Here is a 23,388-nt window from a genome sequence, read left to right on the forward strand (position 1 = left end):
AAAAGCACGAAATCCTGCAGATGTGAACAGAGACTCAGATCGCTCCAGACCTCACTACTTCAGCTACGGGCCAGTTTGCAGCAGGGAAAACAAAAGAAAAGCGGGGAGTCACCATCAGAATTGTGTTTTCAACTTCGCATAACAGGCCTACCACCAGTTTCGCTTTTTTCACATTAACGCGTTTCTTCCGAGAAGCCAGCAAAGTTAAACCTCCTTTTTCAGGTAACTGCAGGTGTGTTTATCAGGCCCGCTGGCGTGGTTTGAAACCAAGGCCCCTCAAGAGCTGTGGCACTTATCTCAAGCTCTGCAGAGAATATTTTGACGAATATGAACACTAGTGCTGAAAATACACACTGCTTAAACTCACAGCTAATCTCCAGTCTCGCCGAGAGACAAAACATGACCAGCTGATGTAAATTAAGCAGTCGTACAGCGGCTTACAGGGGTAAAGGCCTTGAGGTTCAGATGTAGGTGGTGCTGAGGGTGAGCGTGGCCAGACAACCTGCAGATAACACGAGGGACACGGCGTGGATTCCATCTCCTGTACTTTCCAAGCAAAGTCATTTCCTGGAGAGGGGCGAGAGGTGGGGGTGGATGTCCCAACGGGGGCGTCCATCCCAAATGTCTCACCTTGTCTGTGATGCAGGGATGCACGCACCTTGTGTATGTTTGTGAGAGGCCACACGTGCTGTGGAAACCTGGCTCCTGGGGGCTCTCTGGAAACCTTTTTGGGATGAGTTTCTTCAGAGAGGGGCAGGATTCAGTTTCTGCAGGCTGCCTCTGGCGATGTTTCACTGAGACTGCGGCAGGCTTGCAAAGAGATTTATTTATATGCACCCCGGGCTCTTGAAAGAAACGTGGCTGAGGGGTTTCGCCACCTGCAGCCCCGAGCACGTGTGGGGCAGCGCCTTTTCTGGCCCAGGCAGGCTTGTCCTAATTTGCAGGTGGCAGCTGGAGGGTGAGAGCATGGCCCTGGACAGCGGGGACTGGGGGGTGCTGGATGTGTCCCAAGGGGGCTCCTTGTGGGACGGACCCTTCAGAGGGGGCTCTGGGGACACCTCCTGCAGCCACCTGAGGGGAAGCTGTGGGGAGATGGGGGCTACCTCCTGTCACAGGTGATGGGAGTAGAGGGAACAACCTCAAGTTGTGTCAGGGGACGCTTGTTGTGTCAGGTGGGACATGAGGAGACATTTATTGCCACAAGGTACAGCCAGGAGGTGGTGGCACCACCATCCCTGGGGACGTTCGAGGAGAGGTTGGACATGGTGCTTGGGGACACGGTGTGGTGGTGACACTGGTGGCCGGACAACAGGCTCAGGGAGGGTTCCTCCGACATGTGTGTGACTGACTCCGTGTGTGACTGACCCCGCGCCTCAGCAGGCGCCATGGCTGAGGCGGCCACCACGTAACGGCCGCGGGGGGGGAGGGCGGGAGGGCAGCGGCTCCATAACGGCTCCTCCCCGCGCCTCACAGCGCCCGCCCCGCGCCCTACGGTGGCCGCGCCGCGTTCGGCCGGGCCCTGAGCGCTGCGGGCCGGGCCGGGCCGGCGGCTGCGGGGCCGGGGGGAGGAGGAGGCGGCGGCTGCGGGGCCGGGGAGCGGCGATGTCGGAGCGCGGGGCGAGGCCGCCCCGCAGAGCTCACAGCCAGAAGCAGCAGCAGCAGCCCCGGCGCGGCCCCCGCCCGCCCGTCCAAGCCGGGCCCTGAGCGGCCCCGGGCAGCGGCCGAGGATGGGGATCCTGCTCACCCGCATCTGGCGGCTCTTCAACCACCAGGGTGAGCGCGGCTGCCGGCCCTGGGGATGGTCCCGAGGGCTGTGCGGGGCTGTGGGGCCGGGATGGTGGGGTTGGGGGGGGAAAACCCCGTCCCCGCAGCCCCCTCGCCTGGCCTGGAAACCGCTGAGGTGAAGGCGCTGCGGGCTCCTGAATGTGCTCCCCTCGGTGCTGGGGCAGCCTGGGCGGCCCGAGCACTGCTAAACGGCGTGAGGGAGGGCTGGAAATGCTCACAGGTACATCTGTGCCAGGCTCCGGACCTGCTGAAGGGAAATGGGGACTGTAGGGGACAGGCACATCGCCCTGCCCGCACCGCCAGCGTCCTGCTCTTAGGGACTGGTTGGAGAGAGGCTGAGGTGTTGCACAGCCTCGGACACGAGCATTGAACGTGCCAGAGCTGTGCCCTGGGGAGCTGTGAGGTCGGGGAGGTGACACACAGCACGGCCTGACACGGTTTGCAAACGTGTGCAGAAACTCCAGCCATCAAGAAGGGAAAAAATGTGAGTGCAACCGCTCAGAAATCGCTCCTGTAGATACATAGACAGGAAAAAATAACCAAGGCATGCCTTCCCGGGCAGGTACACCCATCTGTACATCTCCACAGACAAACTGGCTGCTAGACACGGCCATGAAACGTGGCACCCGAAGTATGTGCGTGCTTAGGTCGGGCTGAAATGCTGCGTGACCCTTGTTCTGTAGCAGTCGCTGTTGTGATAGCAAGGTTAGCTGTGTGACTTACCTGTCATATTTTTGTTTCAGAGCACAAGGTAATCATTGTCGGTCTGGATAATGCAGGAAAAACGACCATTCTTTACCAATTGTAAGTATGAACTGCAGCTGATGTGTCGTGTGCTTCCCATTGTTCTCACCAGGTCTTGCTGCTTTCCCTGTTTCTTTTTCCTTTGAGAGCTCTGTGCTGAAAATTAATCACTGGTATAGGTGGCAATGGGTCAGAGCATGGGTGTAGGCTTCGCAAAGGTCTGCGTTTTCCCTGATGTATGCATAAGGTTCCGCTGAGAGCTTTTGTTTATCAAATTACATTGCTGTTACACTTAATCACAACTGCTTTTGGTGTCACAGTGCAGGCTGTTTGCCAGCTCCATAAAATATCATTATGTTTAGGGTTAGCCACAGGACAATGCTGGTACACTGATCCGTGCCACAGCGTGTAAATATTACAAAAATTGTTCGTGAGGAGCGGAGCAGTGAAGCCTGACCTCTCCCTGCCGTGCCCTGTGTCCCGCCTGCCGAGGTGCGCTCTGCCGGTGGTGACAGAGGGCGCAGGCTGAGTGCAGGATGCCTTAGCTCGGTAGCAGGTGACACCCGTGCTGCCTGCCCAAGGCTGGATTTTGAGCCGCCAAGGGGCTTGGCAGCAGTTTTCAATCAGTTCCTGCCTTTGGCAGGTCCTACCTTTAGTGGTAGCGCTGGCTTGTGTTCATCTCGTGCTCACCTTGCTGCTCATCTGTGTGAAATTCGCACAAGCTTCGTATCGCTGGCCCTCAGCTGCTGCCTGATAAAGGGCTGCAAATCTGTCTGCAGACTGGGAGCTTCGAGGTGGGCCAGGCAGCTCAAGGTCTGTGTGCGATAGAAGCAGATTTGCCTTTTCTCACAGGAGGTAGTCCGCTATTAGGAAGTGTTCCTAACTCTTCAGTACCAGGAATAGGTCCTGCTGAGTGACATGGCCATCGTGCTCCAATCCTAAACTTAAAATACACTCTTAAATGGCGTGGGTTTGGGGCATTTTTGTCAAATTATGATACGTTTTTGCTTTTCTGGAATGTGAAACGTGCAGTATTTCCAGCCACTTATGTCCTAGGAGGTTGTGTGGTGAAAAGATGAAGGTGGTTGTTGTTATCAAATGGAGATTGAGAAATGTAGAATAAGTAGCAGGAAGTCGATTTTTTGGACTGGTTTTAGTGGCTGCTGCTGCTTAGGGCCATCCTTGGTGTGTTTTAAAGCTGCCCGTGTCTTCCTACATCTTCCACAAATGATTCTTCTTTTTATCTCTTTTCATCTTCTTACTTCTGCAGCCTCAGTGTTTCCTTTTCCCTTTTGTGCAGCGGATCTCGGCACGCGTCCTTTTCCTTTCTACCCTTTTAGTGCAGCAGGACTTCCCCTTCTCTCGTGGTGAAGAGGAAGGGGAATACAAAGTTTGCTCTAGATGAGTAGTCTCCTGTTCCTCCTGCTCATTTCATCCTTACAGAGTCTTTGCATATTGTATTTTTGTGGCAGATAGGTGCCCTGAGCGTGAGCTCTCACCGCTCAGCTCTGCCCGGCAGCGGGGCAGAGGCAGCAGGCAGCAGTGTGTTAGTGCAGTGCCCATGGCTTTGGTGTTGCACTGTTGCAGCAGTGCTGCTTCTAGCAGACCAGGGCAGCCCCACAGACGCTTAATTTCTTCCCATTCTCATGCTCAAATCTCCCTCTCTCCTCGGCAGCAGTCAGGTTTTGTGTTCGGGTGTCTCGGAAGGCCATTAAGCTCCACGCTAACCTTGGTCCTGGGGGAGCGGGGCAGAAAATCCACCGATCGTGTTGCAGAGAGAAATGCCAACGGCTTGAGTGTGGAAGGCTGCAGGTTCAGCCAGAAAGGGGATCCGCGATAGGCTTTTCCAAACGTTAAAAGAGCTCCGCTGAAACCTGGGTTTTTAAATATTAAATCAGCCACAGGCATCTTGTTACACCATTGTTTTCCTTAATTTGATTTTGTGGTTCTTTCTCTTTCTAATCCTTTTTCCCTTATCATAGCTTCCCCCAAACGTGTGTGGTGAGAAGATAGCGTGCTGTGTGCTGCTAAGGCCCGGGGTAGCTGGGATTCCTTTCCAGAACACTAGGCTGTGCCTTTATCCCTCTGTTATCTGTATCCTCTTCAGGAAATCATCCGGCACTCGTACAAGTCTCAAATTGCAGCCTCTGTCATGACAAGCTCTGCTAAAGCAGTTAAAAAACCACACGTACAAAATGAAAAAATGTAGCATAATTATCACAAGAAAAAATATTTAATTTCTTTGAAAATGGTTGGCTCATTTCCTTAAACCTGCTGTTAGTTGTTTGTTTGTTTTTTTTAATACATCCCTTACAATAGAGTTTAAATAACGTGAACTTGAGGAATACCCAGAGCACACCTGTAGCTATCACTATTTGTGTCAGGCTGGTTGTCTTGGTGACAGAGTTGCCCCGAGCATCACTAAAACAACGCGTTTGCCATCTTTAACGTCCGCATTCATCTCCACCAAGCAGAATCTCTGGGCTGTGCTGAAGAAAAGAAGCAAGCTTGACAGAAAGTGACTGAAGTCGGGAGGGAGCATGTTGTAGTGGCCGGCACTGGGAGGAGAGGCAGGCGAGCTGTGTTTGGTGGAGCTGGCTGAGGAGCTGTTGTTTTTCTGCAGCCTTGGAAGTCTTGTGGCTTAACCATATTCTTGGAGAAAAGCAACAGCTCTCCCGTACTGCGTGCGTGCCAAAGGCAGTCTGGAAAATGAAGAGCTGGCTGCTTAAGACAGTTTCTGAGGCAAATACTCCCACGGCTTTATAATTTAAATATTGAGTTTTATTCACAAATGCTCTCTCAGCTTTACAACTTAATTGTTATATAGGTCACAGTGTCCTTTTAAATTTTTTTGTATTCTCTTCCCACCCCATCCCTATTTGTTGCATAGTCTGTGTGCTAGAATTCACTCACTGAGCGTTTGGCCTTGGAACATCCATCAGCTTTAGTTCCTACAGAAGCAGGTTGCTTTGGAGTCCTAATAGGCTCAATAATGCCAAAAAGTTGGTGTTTCTGTGCTGGCAGTGTCTCAGAGTTGCTGTGTTCTCCCTGCAGCTCCATGAACGAAGTGGTGCACACCTCGCCGACGATAGGGAGTAACGTGGAGGAGATCGTGGTGAATAACACGCGCTTCCTCATGTGGGACATCGGAGGGCAGGAGTCTCTTCGGTCCTCGTGGAACACCTACTATACAAACACCGAGGTGAGAGCGAGTGCCCTGCTGCCAGGTTTGTTGTAACATTCTCTGGCAAAGGGCTGCAGTGCACCTGGGGCGCTTTGCGTGGTGCTGTGGCTCCTTTGGGGTGCTGGGGTCTGAGCCCTGGGGCAGGTCCCAATTTCACTGGGTGTTGCAGCTCCCCGTGTTTACAGGCTCCTCGCTGTGACTGCTGCATCTCTGTAGCAGGTGCTTTAAAACCTGCGAAACCCCTCGTGCATAAGGCTGAAAGCCCCAAAAGTTTTTCTCCAAAACTGGGAGCTGTGTCTCGGAGGCTCCCTGGCTCACCCGAAGAGTGTTCAGAACTGTTTGGTGATGAAGCTGCAGCGCGTGTACTGAGCTTGAGTAAAACTATGCTTCAAGTCAAGCTTTCCTGCGTGCTAGCACTTGTGGTTTTGTTGGTATTTTTCTGAAGGTTAATTTCTATAATCTTTGTTTTCCTGTGCCTCGCTGGAAGGCACTCTGACATGTATCTGTGTGCATGCTCTTGCAGCACAACCATGATGTGTGTTTTAGAATCCCTTGAAAATACCCACTTGCAGGTTAGAATTTGAAACAAGGGGAAAAAAATGATGCGCTTTGCCTATTTAAGGAAGCAAATTATCTGAGGGATCTGCGTGCTAAGCAAAAAGCCAAACCAGGTCTGGGAGTGCAGACAAACAGTTGCTTTCAGTATAAATGTTTCGCTTGAAAATGGAAGTCAGAAAGCTGTCAGAGCTACCTTGTGCACAGAGCACGGGACACGTTGCTAACCATAGCAGTGCTGTGGCCAGGAGAAGTGTGTAAGGAGCGAGATCATAGCTGATAATCCAGCTGCCTATCTGCATAATCTGGTGGGATTGATAATCTGTTCTGCGTGAGTGTGCGGGGCCTGGAAGGCAGAGCGTGTTCTTTGAAGGGCTGACTAATGACTTCTGACTTTTTGAAGTTTGTAATAGTTGTCGTGGACAGCACCGACAGAGAGAGGATTTCTGTGACTAAAGAAGAACTCTACAAAATGTTAGCACATGAGGTGAGTAGGCTCTGAGTTCTCATTGCTTTAATGCTTATTGCGGGTAAGATTTGATAAGGATAAGGAAACGCACACGATTTGTGAAAATTCCCATTTAAGTCATGCTCCCAGCCGTGGGTAGTACTATCAGATCCATCTTGTTCCCTCTGGAGTTTCTGTCTTTTGTGAAGCTCCCAATAAATTTGTGAATTAATATCAAATTAGTTACCTCCCACAAAAATAACTTTCGAACTTCCGAGTGTTTCAGCAAAACAGAAGTTAGGCCCTGTAAATGGACTGACATTGAAAAAACACAGAAGTCACGTTAAGAATGAGATAGCTTTTTACAAATATTACTTCCTCCAAAAGCTTAATTACCATTTTTGATAGCTTCACAGTTGCTCAATGTTTTCTGTTTTCACAGTGAAACTGATACAGTCTTACTAATATATTTTATAAGGAATAGCTACAGAACTGAACAAGGGGACTGCCTGTGGCCTTTTTGACATTTGGAAGCTAACGAAACCATTTGTCTGGGGAACTTCTGAGGGAATATCAGTTTAAGTTTGCCTTATTAATGTAAACCCTCCTACACACCTCCACTGCCCACAGCGTCTGCTCTTCTTGTTTTTTATTTATTTATTTATTTTCCAATTTGAGGGATAAGTGAGGAGTCTTCTAAGGCACAGAAGTAGGGAAAAGAATGAACAGAGACAGAGAGACTTGAGGAAAGCCGATCTGAGAGGAAATTAAATGAGCAAGGGTGAAGGGGGGAGCTGGGGCTCAGGAAAGTTTTGCAGTAGATGTTTGCTCCCCCTTTTCTTGAGCTGAAAGCTCTTGAAGTCCTTCAGGTGTTAAAGATGGGTTACAGACCACACCTGTGGTCTTGATCTTATGGGTGAAAGCTGAGGTTGTTACAGTTCTAAGGAAACCTGTGCAATAATAACCTAACAGTAACCGGGATAAGTGCATGAAATAAACTCCTAAAGTACATGAGAAAGCTATAGGAGCTGTCATTCTGCATTTACTTGGAATTACAGAATGAGAGTATGATTTGCTAACTTAAAGACTTTCTTTAAAATTGAGCCCTGCGTTAGGTCTGAAACTGAACCATCCGTGTCTGATTTACAAATACTCCGCTGCCACATAAGCCAAGGAGCATCTCTCGTGTGTTCTGAAACACCCAAACACTTCAATGGGGTGCACAGGAACGTACATAATCTCGTGGTGAAGTGCAGCAGGGCCAGAGGCTGGAGTTTTACTGAAGATATTTTTATAAGCGTGACTATTACTGTGACACCCAGGATAAGTTTGATGCAAACTGACTCAGTTTGCGTGAGTTGACACAGAGGGCATCGAGTTCCCAAACTTAAACTTGTCAGAATATGAAGACACTCATACAATTGATGTCACATCCCAAAATATCACATCTGTATTTCAGCCACAGCCACTGCTCAGTGGGTGGCTGTGGGAAGGGCAAAGGCTGTCTATATATTCTCTTCGAAAAATCACAGTAATCTAAAGTATTTGAGAAAAACAAGGGCTTTTTCTATGTCTTCACTTTTGTTTTTAATTGTTAATTAACCACAATTTAAATACCCCATTACTGAAGTTTTTCTTCAGTGTTGTGTTGGAGTAATTTGCTGAGAGCCAGAGGACAGGTAACCTGTTTTCTCTGAAGCAGGTGACCTCCTAAAATGTTTCCTTATCTTTTTTTTAACCATCTTGTGATGTTTTAGTGGGAGTTAACTAAGAAACTGTTTTGCAGAACTGTGAACTGCAAAACCTCAACCGCTGTCCAGCTGACACGCAGATTCTGTATAATCTAAACCGTAACTGTTTCGTTCTCCTTGTGTGTCAGAGGCAGCCTGATTCTTTGCCCTGACTCTGTAGTCCTTATGTTTAACTTCTTAAAACATAGATGTGATGTGGAGGTCTGGAACTTACATCTTGTGATGCTCCCAAGGGGAAAAGTTCTAATAAAATAAACTGGATTTAAGATACAAGTCTCCCAGGAAAGCTGGGAGAGCAGGGAAGAGGATAGGCCAGTCTCTTTCGTGCTGGTGTCAGCTCATAGCAGCTGGAAGGGGTTTTGGTTCTCTTTTTTAGCGCCCTCCCCTGCGCGAGCTCTGTGGTTTTTGTGGCCGTGCCTGGGGGTGTTGGTTTCACCAGCTCAGGTCTCTGGTGTGGTGTGGCTGGCTGCTCAGCCACCCGGGCTCAGCTGCTGGGGCAAGACCAGGTAGAAAAACAGAGAGGATTGAATGGTCCCAGACGTGTCGCTGTTGGCTGCCGTGGCTCTGGTGGAGCATTGCATGTGCCATGGGGGGCTGTCGCCATCCTGTCTGCTGCTGCCACAGTTTGAGTTTCTCAGCTGCACGACTTAGTCTGTTGGAGGAGCCAAACAATGTCTGCGTCTTCTGTTTCGTAATCTGAACATGTTAATGAACTGAAATTGAAATGAGGGAAGTTTGAAACTCCGAGCAGTATACGTGCCCCTGCTTCATGCTGGGAGACTGCTGCTGTGCTCAGAAAGCATCCATCCAGCAGCTGAAGTGCCCCTTGTCTCACAGCACAGTGCTGTTCTGCTCCCCCTCCCGATGCTATGAGACTTGAAGGGAACAACTATACCTATAAGCTGAAATGAAAATCAGATACTTATCTAGAACGGGTTTTCCTTGCAGTCTTTGAAAAAAAAAAATCATTTTTGTTAACTAGCTCAGTTGAATTTTTGTTGAAGCAAAATTGGCCTGCTGAGGTCAGTTCCAGCTGCTTTCTGAACCAGAGGGTCATTTGGGAATTAATGTTATTGCTGGTAAAAACTAGTCTGCCTTACAGGCATTTAAGTGGTTGGCTTGTTTTGGCTTTCTGGGAAAGCCTTGCTGCTTTCAGAGGGACAGATTTTCAACAGTACGTGTCTGTACTAGCGTAATTCCAAGCAGTTTGAGATAAAATAAGCTTGGCCCTAGAGTCACCAATCTCTAAATTGTTGTACTGATGGCTTAAATATTGCACGGGGCGTTATACAGACACTCAGTGTAACGTGCGTGTTCATTTAGATGTGCATCCTCTGGTTCTAAAGCCATGTAAGTGAAGATTTCCTCCAAACGCTGAGTGTCCCCTAAATAAAATGGCACTGCAGCAAGCACTCTGCAAGGGGGGGCAGGCAGAAGGCCTGGCCCTGAAACAGGTGGGTGACACTGCTGTAACTGCACGCAGTGCTCGTGGCAGGGGCACGGGGTGTCCCGATCCTCCTGCAGGACAACGACGTGGCGTAGGTAGTTTGAGGCATAAATTGGACATCTGGTCTGCTAGATCAAAAGATTTCCTGAAGTTAAACACTAATCAGCCTGTGGTGTTCTACGGGCTAGCCTTTTTTTGCTACCATTTGCAACTCACTAGTTTGCTGTTGTAGCTTTTGCCTCCAAGGATACTTTTGTAAATACCTTCTTTTTTTTCTTCTTCCTCCCAAGGACTTAAAAAAAGCAGGTTTGCTGATCTTTGCTAACAAGCAAGATGTTAAGGAGTGTATGACAGTGGCTGAAATCTCTCAGTTTCTGAAACTGACTTCAATTAAGGATCACCAGTGGCACATTCAGGCGTGCTGTGCTCTAACTGGAGAGGGGTAAGAGTTATTCTTCTGTAGGAGGGGAGTCTGGAACGATTTCCATGTTTTTGCTGTGGTAGTTGGTTTTAACACACGCTGTTCCCTTGTCAGTAATAATGTTGCACTTAAATTTTTGTGTTCAGAATGTGCTGGCTTAGGATCAGAGTGACCCACACCCCAACTTCCAAATCAAATCTGCAGTCCCATCTCACGGAGGTGTACTTTTAAACAACTGGGGCTTCATGGGGGCAAGGGTGGGAACAACCTGAAATTTGTCATGGTGTATTAAGAATAATTGCAATTAGAGAGACCTTCAGTGTATGTGTTGGAAGTGCTGGGAACTGAAGTCTCTCACCCATAGATTGCATAACAAGACCTAAAAAAGTGCATTGTTTCTGGAAATGATGCCTTCAGTCAGAACTACAAAGCTCTCAGGAAGAGTTTAATTGCTGTTTGTGTAAATTGGTGCCACGGAATTAATCATCTGAAGTTACCCCGAGGAGTGCATGTATTCCTTTAAAAATTATCTCTTTTGTTTACAGACTCTGCCAAGGACTCGAATGGATGATGTCAAGACTTAAGATCAGATGATTTTTAATGACCCCTTTGCACAGACTTTGCTTAAAAAAAGCTGTACCCGTGATTACCCTCACAGTGGCAGAATTACTGGGTTAGATGTATTTATAATGAACTGATGACAACTTTATTTTCTACGTAGATACACACACGTATTAAAAATTAAGACCACTCAGCAAAAAGAAAGATGCGGTTGATGGCTCAAGTTTGTTTTCCTGGTTGTTTTCCTCCGGGGATGCACATAAAAGCTGTGATCAACCTTTTCAAGATACAGCCACTCGGAACAGTCTGATGCTGAGCGTGGTGAAGATGAAGCAAGAGGAAGGAACTTTTATTTTGGGGTTTTACTATTCCGTTGTAGTCCTCTCTAGTCGAAGATGTGGCTTCATTATTCCAGTAAATTAGCAAACAAATCAATGGCATAGATATCAACTTTCCAGTATTTTTAAAGTTACTGATGTTACAAATGCAAAAATATTTTCCTGTATGTGTACTGTACATATTTGTGTATATTTATACCTCAATTTTAGGTTAATTGCAATCTGTTCAGACCAGTGTGTAAAGCTGAATCAGTATGTTGACAGTAGTACTAATATTTGACATTGCCAACGTGTCACAGCTTCTTTTCCTTCGTTATCCGTATGGCTGGAAGGCCCACCAGACAGTTGGCTCACCACAACTTTACAAAGCAAGCTCTCTCTGTGGACAGCTGCTTGTTTCTCACGTGATTTTTCAGTTAGATTTTTCATACTGGGTTGGGGCATATGGGTTCAACTTCAAATTACAGTATCGGCAAACAGTACAAATTTGCCAAAGAGTTTAAAACAAAACAAATTTTCTTTTTTTTTTTTTAATGTAGCTGTCATTGGATTAGATGATTCCAACAAGCGCATGTCATGCTGTCCGATGCTACTGCTTTTCTTTTTTTTTGCAGCAAATGTTCCTTTGTGATTCAAGTCTCGCAGAAGTACCTTTAACTCTCCTAAAGGGAAAAATGTCACCTTTTTTTATTTTTTTTCCCTCCTTAACCAAAGAAGAGAGACAAAAGTATGTTTAAAAGTCCCACTGGAATCGTACAAAGCTAGTCATGCTCTGCAGGAAGTGTTTTTCAGAGGAAGAGGCGCGCTTCCCTTTGATAGCATCAAATGTCGATATACCTATATGCAATGGCTGGAACTGGGGTGGGAAGGGGAACAAAGCAGACTACACTACTTGAAAAGCCCTAAGTGACCCCTTGATCATGTTCCCACAGAAGTTCCAGGGCAGTACTTCCCGAAAATATAACTCCCTTGCATGGTCCCCAGGTGAGTTATCAGAAGTGTCAGACACTGTGTGATTCTTTCCTTGCTGTAGTGTTTGAAGGGGTGGTTGTGCCACGCAGACGGTCAGAATTAACATTTTAAAGGGTACAGGCTTTTCAGTGGGATGGTTTGAAATATTACCAGTATTGTAAAGGTGCACGTAGCCTTAATCCCGGGCTTTTCTGTTGGAGACGTGAGTTTGAAGGGAATAGTAAAAGGAAATAAAGGCGCCGTTTATAATGTCCTTCCCTTTCGTAGCTCATGCAACTGATAAGGAAGGAAAAGACATTTTAAAGAATAAGCTTAGAGCGAACTTTCTAAGGTGCTTATCTTGGTCGTGGGGTAATCCAGTCAGTGCACCTGCCTTCCCATTTGCCTGCTTCACCGGGGATCATGTCATGAATTTGCGGGGAAAAGAAGGGAGTCAGTTTCAAAAGTCTGTATTTAACAAAGGCAGGTAAAGAATTTAACTTTTTAATATATTTTTGGTATCTCTTTATGATGCTCATTGGCTAGGGAACCTGCTGTCTTTGTTAAACATTTTAACGTGTACATGCCTATATTTAGAGTGCATGCACATAGGTATTGGTATGTAACTGGTGTATTGCAAAATGTATAAATGTTTGAAGAAATAACAATTTAATGCAAAGATTACTTTCTCCGTTTATCTGATAGTATCTTCAAGAAACAAACTGTGCACTCTTGCATATAAAATGGAATTGTACATTTTCTAGTCTCAAAAAAGAAAAAGCGGACATGCTTATAAACCTAAGTGTCTGGTTTTTGAGTCTTGTCTTCCCTTTCATGCCTTTAAAATATTTTGCATTAATATTCTTAAGTACTGTACACTCTTGCCTGAATGTGTAAAGGTTGTGTGTTGGTTTTTTTGTTTGTTTTCTAAGACAATGAGTCCTTCCTGTTCACGGAGGAAATATCATGGAGCAGGTTTTTGATAGCCACTTCTTGCTGGAATTTGCTGCTTACTCCCTCACTTTAAATTTATAGGAGCTACGATGTCCATGTAATGAAAGCGTGGTCGTGTTGTTTTTTTTTTTTTTTTTCCAGGTATGGCTTGTGTTGCAACGAGACACCTTACCTTGCACTGACTGTCCTTTTCCCTCTCAGTATCCTGGCCACTTCTGTTCTCTGTGGCCTCTAAGGTACTGCAGTGGCAGCAGACACCTAGCAGGAGCTGGGAATAACTGCACAAGTGAAGTCTGCTTGTTCAAGCCACGTCCTTTGTGCCCTAACGAGCTCGTAAGCCAAAAAGCAAATCATTGCCTGTGTGTTGGATGGCAAGCAGTGCAGCCTTAACCCAACTACGAGAGCGTGTTGTATCGCATGCAATCAGCAGGCTCCTTTTCCAGCTATTTCATGATGCCACAGTATTGTAATGGGGAGATTTGCTGTTCAGTAGGCAGAATTCAGCGGTGGCCAGTGCTCGCTGAAGCATTGCGTGCCTGTAGCATTCCTGGCCAGGGCTTAGGAAGCAAAGGAAGACGTGCCTTCGTTTCATGTGCTAGATCTGCAGCCTCTGAGGGTGGATTTTGTCTGTGGTAGCTGCCCTCTAAACAGAGATTCACACTCTCTGTGTGGCTCTCCCAAATTCTCACAGCACCAGGTGGTGGCTGGGATCTTGCTCAAGCTGCAGCAACGACTGGAGAAAGCCAAATAGCTGTGTCCAGGTGTCGCAGGGGAAGTTTTTGTAGAAAAGTCTGTCTGGCTGAAGGGTTAGCACCACAACAAGCGTATCTGCTCACATACTAGCGAGCAGGCTACACAAGCATGCACCCTCAGGATGCTGTTGTGGCTGTGATGGTCTTTTCCTTTGCACCCTGCCTCGTAAGTAATGTTACAAACATTTTCAAACCTACTCATGCAGCAGAACTAGAGAAGCGCAGACAAACTTTTGACCTCACGTAAGCCCTTTATTACGTGCTTCTCGTTTACAGCTTTTTTCGTTTCCCTGTAGGACAATTCATGGCTTTTTACACAGCTCTGCCCTTAGAAAAGCAAGTTAACTTTGCACCGATGCTGTTTATAGCTTCTCTCAGTTATTGTGTGGAATTGATTGTCTTAACATGAGTCATCACCTTGAGTTGTATGGCTTTTGTGTTGTTACCCTCCGTGTGTTGTCTTGCCTTTCAGAGAAAAAGCTTAAGATTACTTTCCCTTCATTCTTTGTGTAATTCTTTCGTAGGATGTTACACAGAAAAGGGGAGGTGTCCTGAAAAAACGGTTATTTAAGTTTATGCTGCAGAACAGCATTTTTCTAGCAAAAACCGTACCAGTAATTCATATTTCAATAATCTATTATTTAGATGTTTCTTTGGTTTAGCAAATAATAAACTTTGTACATTGGCTGTACTCAGTGTTGTCTCTGTGATCTGAAAATTGCACAGATTTTTAACTGTGAGAAGAGGTGGGGTATAGAACTTGGAAAATACGAGGAGATCAATTTGGCCCATTTTTTCTATATTCTTTTTTTTTTTCTGGGGAGGCTTAGTAGCTGTTTTTCTATGTATTAAATAGCGTGCTCCCAGGGGTGTGTGTGAGAGAGTGCTAGGCGCATCTGACAGGCACCTACGATGTCTATGCAGCCCAAGTGCCTAAAGCTAATCCCCTAATCACTTTTTTGTGTGCTAAAACTTCCATTTTCCTAAAATAGCTCTATTTCTATAAAAGCATCTATGTACAGGCATGTATAAATGAGCATTCTTCCCCTCCCGACTCACCGGTTTTAACACAGCTTGTGATGAATTTATTTTGTAGTTCTCGGAGCTCTCTGTCCTCTGCATGCCAAGCGCTTTTCCCTTCATTGGGCTCGCCGTGGCTAGCTTTCGTTGGGAAAGGAAATACTAAATTTGTCCTGGTAGCAGGTTGGTTTGCTGGAATTCTTTTCAAGGGACTGTGTTTAAATAACTTAATCCAAGAATACTTGGCCTTGTAAACATCCTCGTGCAAGTAGTTCCTTTTCAATCGGCTAATAAAACATTAACTTTGCTCTCAGACGAGTTATGTCTGAGAAGGTTTCTTGGCTAATTCAAACAAAAGTAATACTGAGCCTTTAAGTGGTGCCTCGCTGAGCATTACGGGGTAGGAAGGATGTGAAGAACGGCACTAAGAGTAACGTGTGTAAGCATACGGTCACGGCGTGTACTGTAAATAGAAGTGTGACTTGGATATAATTGTTGCAGTGAGTATATTAAATGTGGAAAAGTGAGAAATAAGTGGTTGCCACCAACTTTTTTTTATGGCGTTCTTTAAAATCACAAGCAGAAATTATATTCTTGCCTTACTGGGATTTTACTGGTTAATTTTTGTATCTTACAGAAACTTCTTTTTGAAAGATTTCTTCCCATCAGATAGCAGCCTGATGTAAATCATCAGCTCAGTGTTGCTCTTATCTAAATATTTCCTGTCTCTACTCATGGCGGGTAGAAGAGGTGGCCAAGAAAAGATGTAGCCTCCTGAGAGGTCCGAAGAGGAAAAGCAAAACAAAACAAACCTCAGATTGGGAAGCCTGAGCATTTCTGTGGCTGACAAGTTTAAGAACTGTCTCTGTATAACAGAGGAGCAGCTGCTGAGCCAGTCCCAGTGTCTGTGTAGTGCTTGTTCTGAGGGTTTGGAAGGTGTCCCCAGCTGTCCTGGCTGTCCGTGCCTGCAGCCCCGCACCCCAGCTGTGCCGCTCAGCTTCCAGGGCTGCCTTGTCCCGAGCTCAGCCCCACGCTGGTTGCATTTCCAGCCTCCAACACTAAGCCTCTGCCCCTCTGAGTGGGAAGTACACCTCGGGTTGGTATGCTGCTGCTGTGGTTGCGTTACAGGATATTGTCTCCGTTGGGTTTTTACAAATGCCAAGTAACATCTGTACGTATGCCCAGTAAGGATGTGTCCAGGGTCATGTTTATTTTGATCACTTTGTGTTTTGTACGTTCTAAAAAGGTTGTCTTCTTTCTGAAAGAAATGCGTCAATACATGGCTAATTCTGATACTGCAATAAAATGTCATTCCAGAGCGCACAAAATTACTGCCTCAAATTAATGTGAGGACTTTGGGGCTGGCTTGAGCACTTGTGTGTCTGAAATCTGTGCTAAAACTTTATAAAGCTATTTATTGTAATAAAGTTCAGTTATGATTCTCTTACGTAACATCTTCTGAAACTTGATCAGAACATTCCTTGAATTGTTTCCCCCTTACCTCTTTCTGTCTTTCCTGGCTTTTAAAATCCAGTTTTCAGTTAGTTGGAGGGAACTTACTGAGCTCTTTTAATTCTTGTTTGGTGAGGTGAAACAAGCACACGTTTGGTCTGGAATTGCTGGGGGGCTGAGGGTGGGCAGGTAAGGGGCTGCATAGTCACATTTATTTGTAACTTCAGAATTTCTTGTCCTTAAAAAAGAAAGCTACCAATATTTATTATTTTAAGATGAAAGTGCTTGTCAAAATTGTACAGTTTGAATTCTACCTTTTGTGTGTGTTGCAGCAAAACTTTTTCAGAGCAAATGTCTGATTTCCCACCCAGCGCAGGGGGTTGTGTAGGCGTTCCCGGGGTAGGAAGCACTGTTCTTCTGTGCTGGTGGGGTTTCTGCTGGAGGGTTTTTTGGTAATTGTGTGTGCTGGTTTTAAGTAGAACAGAAAACGAACTTACTGGTGAAATGCTCTTTTCCTGTAGAAAATTCTGAGTTCCAGTGGTGTGTGTGCTGCTCCTACGCAGTCACATATCACACGCTGCTGTTTGCAGCTTTGTAAGCGGAGGGGGATTGCAGGTAACTGCTTACAAAGCAAGAGAGATGAAACTGAAGCTGCTCAAAAACAACAACAGCAAAACCAACCGTGTGCGTGTGGCTGCACCAGCTGTGTGCTGCCGCTCCGCTCTGCAGGGATGCAGTCGTGTGCCATGGGTGTTAACCTGGGGCTTGTGCTCTGCTTCTACCCACACAGTGTATTTGTGTCCACATGAAGGTACTCTTGCAGAGTAAGTTTTCTGTTGATTTAGGTAATGTGTAGACATGTTAAGTGCAGTAAAGGTGTGACACCACTGTTACAGTGGAGAGAGGGGTGGCAAGATGCTGCTGATCCTGCTGCCTCCTGCTGCAGCCACTGCCTTGCGGTGACCGGTGGCCCCTGGCTGGCCCTTGGTCCTCAGCACAGCTCCTGCCCACGTCCTGCTGCTTCTCGGCCTCCTCACTGTGATACTGCTTGGCTTTGCTTCAACTTCGCTTCGTCTTTTAAATCTGATCAGATTGGAGAAGTTAAAAACCAAAACAGCCTATGTGAGATACTGTCGTCCCGTTCAGTACGGGGTTTCTCTGACCTGCTCATTCCCCAAGACCACGTGCCCTTGGTGCTTAGACTGTAGATTGCCACATTAGTCCATTAAAAAACATACAAAATAAGTATTTTGGAAGGTTTTCATTCCTGTGTGTTAGTGTTAAATACCTTTTATTCTTGTTAGCTGCGCACAAGAAGTTGTTTGCTACTGCTGAACTCTGGTCACTTTACAGAGAGCAGGCCTCCGGGAATGAGCCTTGCCTTAGGCATTAACAGCTCCTGTGTGAAATTGTAATTACATTTCTTACATTTCTTAAAATCCTATGTTGCTTTTTGGCTTTTTTTTTTTTTCTGAGTGCAGGATACTTGAACTGCTGTGTTCTCTTTAATTTTGTCTTTTTTTGAGTTAAGCATGGTATCTTTTAGATCCTAATACTTAAAAATTACAGATTGTTACTCTTACTGCACAGTGTACATTGATTTATTCTGTCTGAACGTGTAACAGATTTAACATGATGTTGAATTAGATGCAGAAGTACAGTTAACATCTCGAGAGCTGATGCTGTTACTAACTTTGTTCTGTCTTGCTTTTGGTCCCTGGTTCTTTTGAACAGGCAGGCGTTCTTTTTCCAAATGTGTGTGTGTGTTTGTATAGGCAAACAACTGGGGTCATGCAAAGAGATGCAGATCTTGGAGTAATAATATTTTGTCTAAACTCTTTGTACATAAAGATTTGGTATAAATACTGGTACTGTTGAAGACTTGCTTCTGAGGTCCTCGTACTGTTGAATCCCAACAGACACCACGTTAACCTGTACGGATAGCTTTAAAACATGAACTAATGGCTGCATATTAGAGCTGTATAAACAACTAATAAACATCATTGTTTATATTCACTCGGATGGATAATTTATTTCTTTATTTTTAGACTACCCGTAGCACTTTCAAAGCAGGTTTGACATTTTTTTCAGTATATGCATCTGTGCCTGGCAGAGTGGTGGGAGCTGCCCCAGAGCAATTCCAGCTACCTCAGGCTCCTGCCAGTCAGCCCTGGATCCAGCCCTGAGTTCTCAGATGTTTCTGAGCCCTGGGAGCTGCTCTGCAGCTGGGGTTTGCATCGAGCCTGGAGTTCCTGGTCCAAAGCCACTGTGAAGGGTTTCTGCAGCTGCTGATGCTCTGGCTCCTCCGTGGGCTGCTTCCTTCCAGGGAGGCCAGAGGGGGGCAGGATCCTCCTTTTTATTAGCAAAGATTTTAAGCTGGAAGCTTTTTTGAAGGGAGTTGAGCTATCCCTGAGCTGATCAAACATTTCAAACCTGCACAGCCACCAAAAGAAATCCCAGACCCTCTCTGCCCCTTGCAGCACCATGAACACTTCTGTGGCAGCACTGAAGAGGGGAGACCTAAATCTGTGATAAAATCACTTTTATTTGTAACCTTCTGAATGGCTCCCAGCTAGGTTTGTTCCTCAGTGTCACTCAGGTTGCTCAAATGGCTCTTTTGGCACAGGCAGAGTGTGGAAAGAGGTGGTGGGGAGCAGAGAGGGCAGGAGGGCAATGGGACCAAGGGGCTGGAGCTGGTGAGGGCTGGAGCTCTCAGCAGGTCTGCCCAAACAGCTCCCTCTCAGGCAGGAGAATGGCCTAAAATAGGATCAGCTGTGAGCAGATGCAGCCTCGAGTCACCACCTGCGTGGCCAGGACGTGGCACACAAACCTGATTTCCCTGCGTCAGCTTCATCCCTTTGCAGGTACCTGCTGCTAAGCCTCACCTGGGCACGTGCTGTTGGCTGAGCTTTGAGTTATGTGGGCTGCCTTCTCTTCGGCTCAGCTGCATTTTCAGCTTTTCACCTTTCTCTTGAGTGTTTGGGGTGGAAATCCTGCTCAGAGCTGGGCCCCTCCCTTGTGGCAGGGCTCATGGAGACCACACTCAGCTTCAGCTCCTTTCCCCACAGGAATGCGTATCCCACGTTGCTGTTTTGTGATTGCTCAGGTTTCTCTTCCATGTGCTCCTCCAGGCTTTCTTCACGATGCTGCAAGCTTCGAGCACACGGTGGGGCCGTGCTGGCTCCCATGGGATTCAGCACCTTGCACCCTTACAGCCTGCCCCTTACAGCCCAGTGCTGCAGAAGCTGCTAGCCCGGGCTGCTCCCCTGTGTGCCAGGCGTGTTTCTGTAGACTATCATCTTTCCTCTAAATCATCCCTCGACTGTGCTGCTAAAAACTCGGTCCCCTCTTAGTCCAGATAAATGCTTACGATGTCACGGAGCAATTTAGCGGGCTGCTGGAAGGCCAGCAACCCCTTCCTCACGTTAGTTTTTGTATCTTGGGACGAGCTGTTGTTGAGGACAGCCATGCTGCAGTTTCAGGGAGGTTTTGCTGGCCTCTGGCTGTGCCCATGACACGTCTTCTGCTCCGGCTGCTCCTCGCTGCCTTTGTCTGTCCCCTGTGAGCAAGGCAGGGATGGAAGCTTACCCAGCACCCTGCTTCAGCCTCAAGCCAGGGCAGCGGTGAGACCAGCAGTGAGACCCTGGAAGACCTTTTAAAGTCAGGGTTAATAACGCAGGTGTCCCTGGAAGATGTGTCTGTCCTCAAGGCATTTATTTACCCTGTGAAAATTGTGTTAGTTTGTCTAGGGTCTGCTCTCTCTAAAAAGTCCTTCCTTAGTAAATTTGAAATTGATGTGTTTTCCTGTATTTTTAGGCTGTGGAAGAGATGGTTGTTTTTAAACAGACAGGTTTTGATAGCTTTAAACACGCCATTTCTTTGTAGAAATGATTCCATTCAAACCTGAAAACGATTTCCTTCATTTTCACTGCCAATGCCCAAACCTTCAACAAACAGAAATATTTGTGCCACGCGCATTGCTCAGAGATCTGGGGATTAAAGCACTTCTACTGGAGATATCTTGCTCTTGAGTCTTTGTGCTGCAGTGCTAAACCTGAAGGTGAGGTCCTGCAGTGCAAGGCATCTGAACTTGATGTGTTAGATCATTACACCTGATTTTTAATGGGAAGAGAATGACTGCATTAATCCATCCCGTCCTTCAACAACCTTCACCCTAACGAGAATAAGCTGAGTGCATGCTCCAGCACAGCAGGATGTGTCTCGACAGGCCTCCAGACTCCAGGACGAGTTGTCTCCTTGCCCAAAACCAAGCTTTTCCTCCACGGCACCGCTGCTGGGGGTGCCAGCCCAGCTAGGCACGAAGGCAGGTCCCGCTGCTGCTGCCTGCAGGGCGGCTCGGATGGCACCTGTGCCAGAGCTGGGGTGGTTCTGCAGCTGCTTCTGTCCGTCCTCCATCATAATGCTGCTTTATAAAAAGAGCCGTGAAGTCACCAGCCTTTAGCCTCACTCCTGTTTTCAGTTATTCAGGCAAAATCCCCTTTTGTGTCACCGAGGAAGCAGCAATGGGAGGACTTCAGCCTGCAGCCGTGTGTCAGCTCATGAGCTGCTGCAGGTTGTACTGCTGAATCCATTGCTCTTGGTGCAGAATGGTGCAACGCCAAGAGAGCTAGGGGTATTATCTGTGGGGCTGCAGTTCCTCACTGCAACAAAATGTGACTTTATTGATGAACTGCTTATCTTTTTATCTAGTTTTTCTCCAGAGGCGTGAAACGGGAGCAGCAGTGGCTTGCTCATGGATGCAACTGCTAGTAATAATCCAGCGAGTTTCTCCTGGTGGCTGCTGTGCTCATGACCTTCGTGCTGTGTCACTGACCTTTCAGGGAGCATTCCACCACTGGGCACTGCTTCTGCGAAGTATTGCTGGCCACGGCGAGTAAGCACTCAATATTTTATGGACTACCGCAGATGGTATTTCAGGATATGAGATGCCATTGCAGCAATGCACGTTAGGAATGCTAAGCATGTTGCAGTCTTTCCCCTTCGTTTTTCAGCTGGAGGTATTAGTAAACTTTCATATAAATGTGTTTAAAAAGAGAGAAGTTTGCAAGAAGGGCTCTCAAAGACACAGGTTACAGTTTACCAAGTTCCGTAACATTGAAATCAGACATCTCATCACCACGTGGGCTATCCTTTTGAAAGAATGCTTCTAATAAAGCCATGCAAGTTATTAGGCTGTTACCTAGTCAGCAGCAGGACCAGAGGCACATGAATTGTGTATTGATGGGAAGATTTATTTATTAGGGTTTTCCCTGAGCATACTGCATGAGCTTTGCAGTCTTGACCTTCTTTTACAGCAGTTTTTGTGACCTTGCCCTTCGATGATTCTTTTAGAAGCTCATGTCTCTTCCAAATTGCATTTGCTTTATTTTCTTCTTCTTTTTTTTTTTTTTTCTTTCTTATTTCTTTCCTGTGGGATCTAGTTTGCAATGGGGGCTGACAGGGAGGTTCACAGCAAGAGGGATCAAGTATCAGTGCATGACACCACTTAGTAGAAGCTTTACGGGTGAACCCGGCATGAATTTGAAAAACCCCTGGAATGGCTGGATGCCATGGGGAAGACTGATCCGAGCACTATTCTTTTTTTGCACAATAAAAAAATTAAAAGGGTGGTTGTCTCATTCACACCTTTCTATTTGTAGTTTGTTCACTTTTTGGAAAAAAAGTATGACCTTGGTGAAAAAAAGATATCAAGGCCTAAGAACTGAATATTTTATTTATTCCCTCTGTTCTCACACAGGGCAGGTCTATCAGTGCAGTTCTCATGGAACTGGAAAAGTAAGCAGAGGTGATTTCAGAATTGAGGGACTAATCATGATTTTTGCAACAGGCAAAGAGCGTGTTCAGCTCTGTCCCCTCATCCCCAGTGACTTACAGCAGGGAATGCCTTCACGTTGGAGCTGTCTCCATCCATCCGTCTGTCTGTTGGTGGTGGGATGATGTGGAAAGTTGGCAGCGCTGTTCAAAGCCACATGAAACTCCTGCTGCCAAGCTTTGTTAGAAATAGACTTAATGTGATGACTTAATAACTGATCTGAATGCGGACTGGGATATAAATGAACCTGGACTGGCTCGTGCCTTCTCAAGAAATTGCTTCACCTCAGTTTCATGAAAAACCACTGAAGTGTTTCTAAATTCACTCTGAGTCTGCTGAGTTTGTTAAGAAGCTGGGGGAAGAACACGTATATAGCAACTGAGAGGTGTTTGAGAAGTCCAGGTGAATAAATTGGGAGATTGTGAGAAAACAGGACCATGCCCCAACAGCCAGCTGCTTTGTGACTACGGAGTGTGGCAATTCCTGTGTGTGCAGCCGAGGCTGGCCACCGAGAAGAAAGAGATTTCTTCCTTCAGCATTAGTATGACTGGAGCTCGTGTTAGGGAGTGAGAGCAAAAAGACCTGCCAATGCTGAGAAACAGTAGGCAGCAACAAGGAGGAGGGATGTAGCAAGGTCCTCACCCCACTGTTTTTATACAAGCACTTACAAGGGGTTGTGGTTCTTGGCACCTGCCTGGCTCCAGAGGTTCTCTGCCCCGCAGTCAGAGCAGACCTGTTGTCTCCCACTGCACCTCCTCCCGCTGCAGCTGCTCTCTGGGCATCTGTGGCTGTAAATTACAGCTCAGTCTGCTTAACAGGTAACAGCTACAGCTCGCAGAGCACTTGCTGTAAGACAATGATTTGCAGCAATGGTAAAAATGCTGAAAAAGGTTGGGGAAGATACAAGGGCTGTGTTATCTTTATGGCCTAACAGCAAGACAGGGGCTTGCCAAAGGGCTAAGTGCTGGAGACAGGGTAAGAACTGAAATTCTGGGAACCAGGCATGGCTTTTCACTGGGATTTACAGCTGATGTTTGTGCCTCTCCTAAAAATACAGAAGTTTATTTACCTTATAAATAGAAGTAAGAAGAAAAGATTTGAAAGGAACCTCCCCTTCCTTCCCTAGTTCATACCAATGTAGTTAATACTCAGAAAACTAGAAATTTTGAGTTGCATATGAAAGAATTGTATG

At 46.5% G+C, this 23,388-nt stretch overlaps 1 protein-coding gene across 1 annotated transcript; it reads left to right on the plus strand.

The window, feature by feature from the left end:
* The first annotated feature begins 1,465 nt into the window (after positions 1–1,465).
* Positions 1,466–18,377, plus strand: ARL5A (ARF like GTPase 5A). The gene is made up of 6 exons (XM_068686937.1): positions 1,466–1,773; positions 2,529–2,589; positions 5,584–5,731; positions 6,672–6,755; positions 10,205–10,356; positions 10,881–18,377. The coding sequence occupies exons 1-6, from the start codon at positions 1,728–1,730 to the stop codon at positions 10,927–10,929; spliced, it is 540 nt and encodes a 179-aa protein (XP_068543038.1). The 5' UTR covers positions 1,466–1,727; the 3' UTR covers positions 10,930–18,377.
* Positions 18,378–23,388: the final 5,011 nt, after the last annotated feature.

This window comes from Anas acuta, chromosome 6, assembly GCF_963932015.1.
Source record: "Anas acuta chromosome 6, bAnaAcu1.1, whole genome shotgun sequence".
Classification (NCBI taxonomy): domain Eukaryota; kingdom Metazoa; phylum Chordata; class Aves; order Anseriformes; family Anatidae; genus Anas; species Anas acuta.

Bases quoted from the DNA above. Each gene is read 5' to 3' on its own strand.
- ARL5A (XM_068686937.1), top strand. From the start codon at position 1,728: ATGGGGATCCTGCTCACCCGCATCTGGCGGCTCTTCAACCACCAGG. The intron at 2,590-5,583 runs GTAAGTATGAAC...TTCTCCCTGCAG, and splicing joins ACGACCATTCTTTACCAATT to CTCCATGAACGAAGTGGTGC. The intron at 10,357-10,880 runs GTAAGAGTTATT...TTTTGTTTACAG, and splicing joins TGTGCTCTAACTGGAGAGGG to ACTCTGCCAAGGACTCGAAT.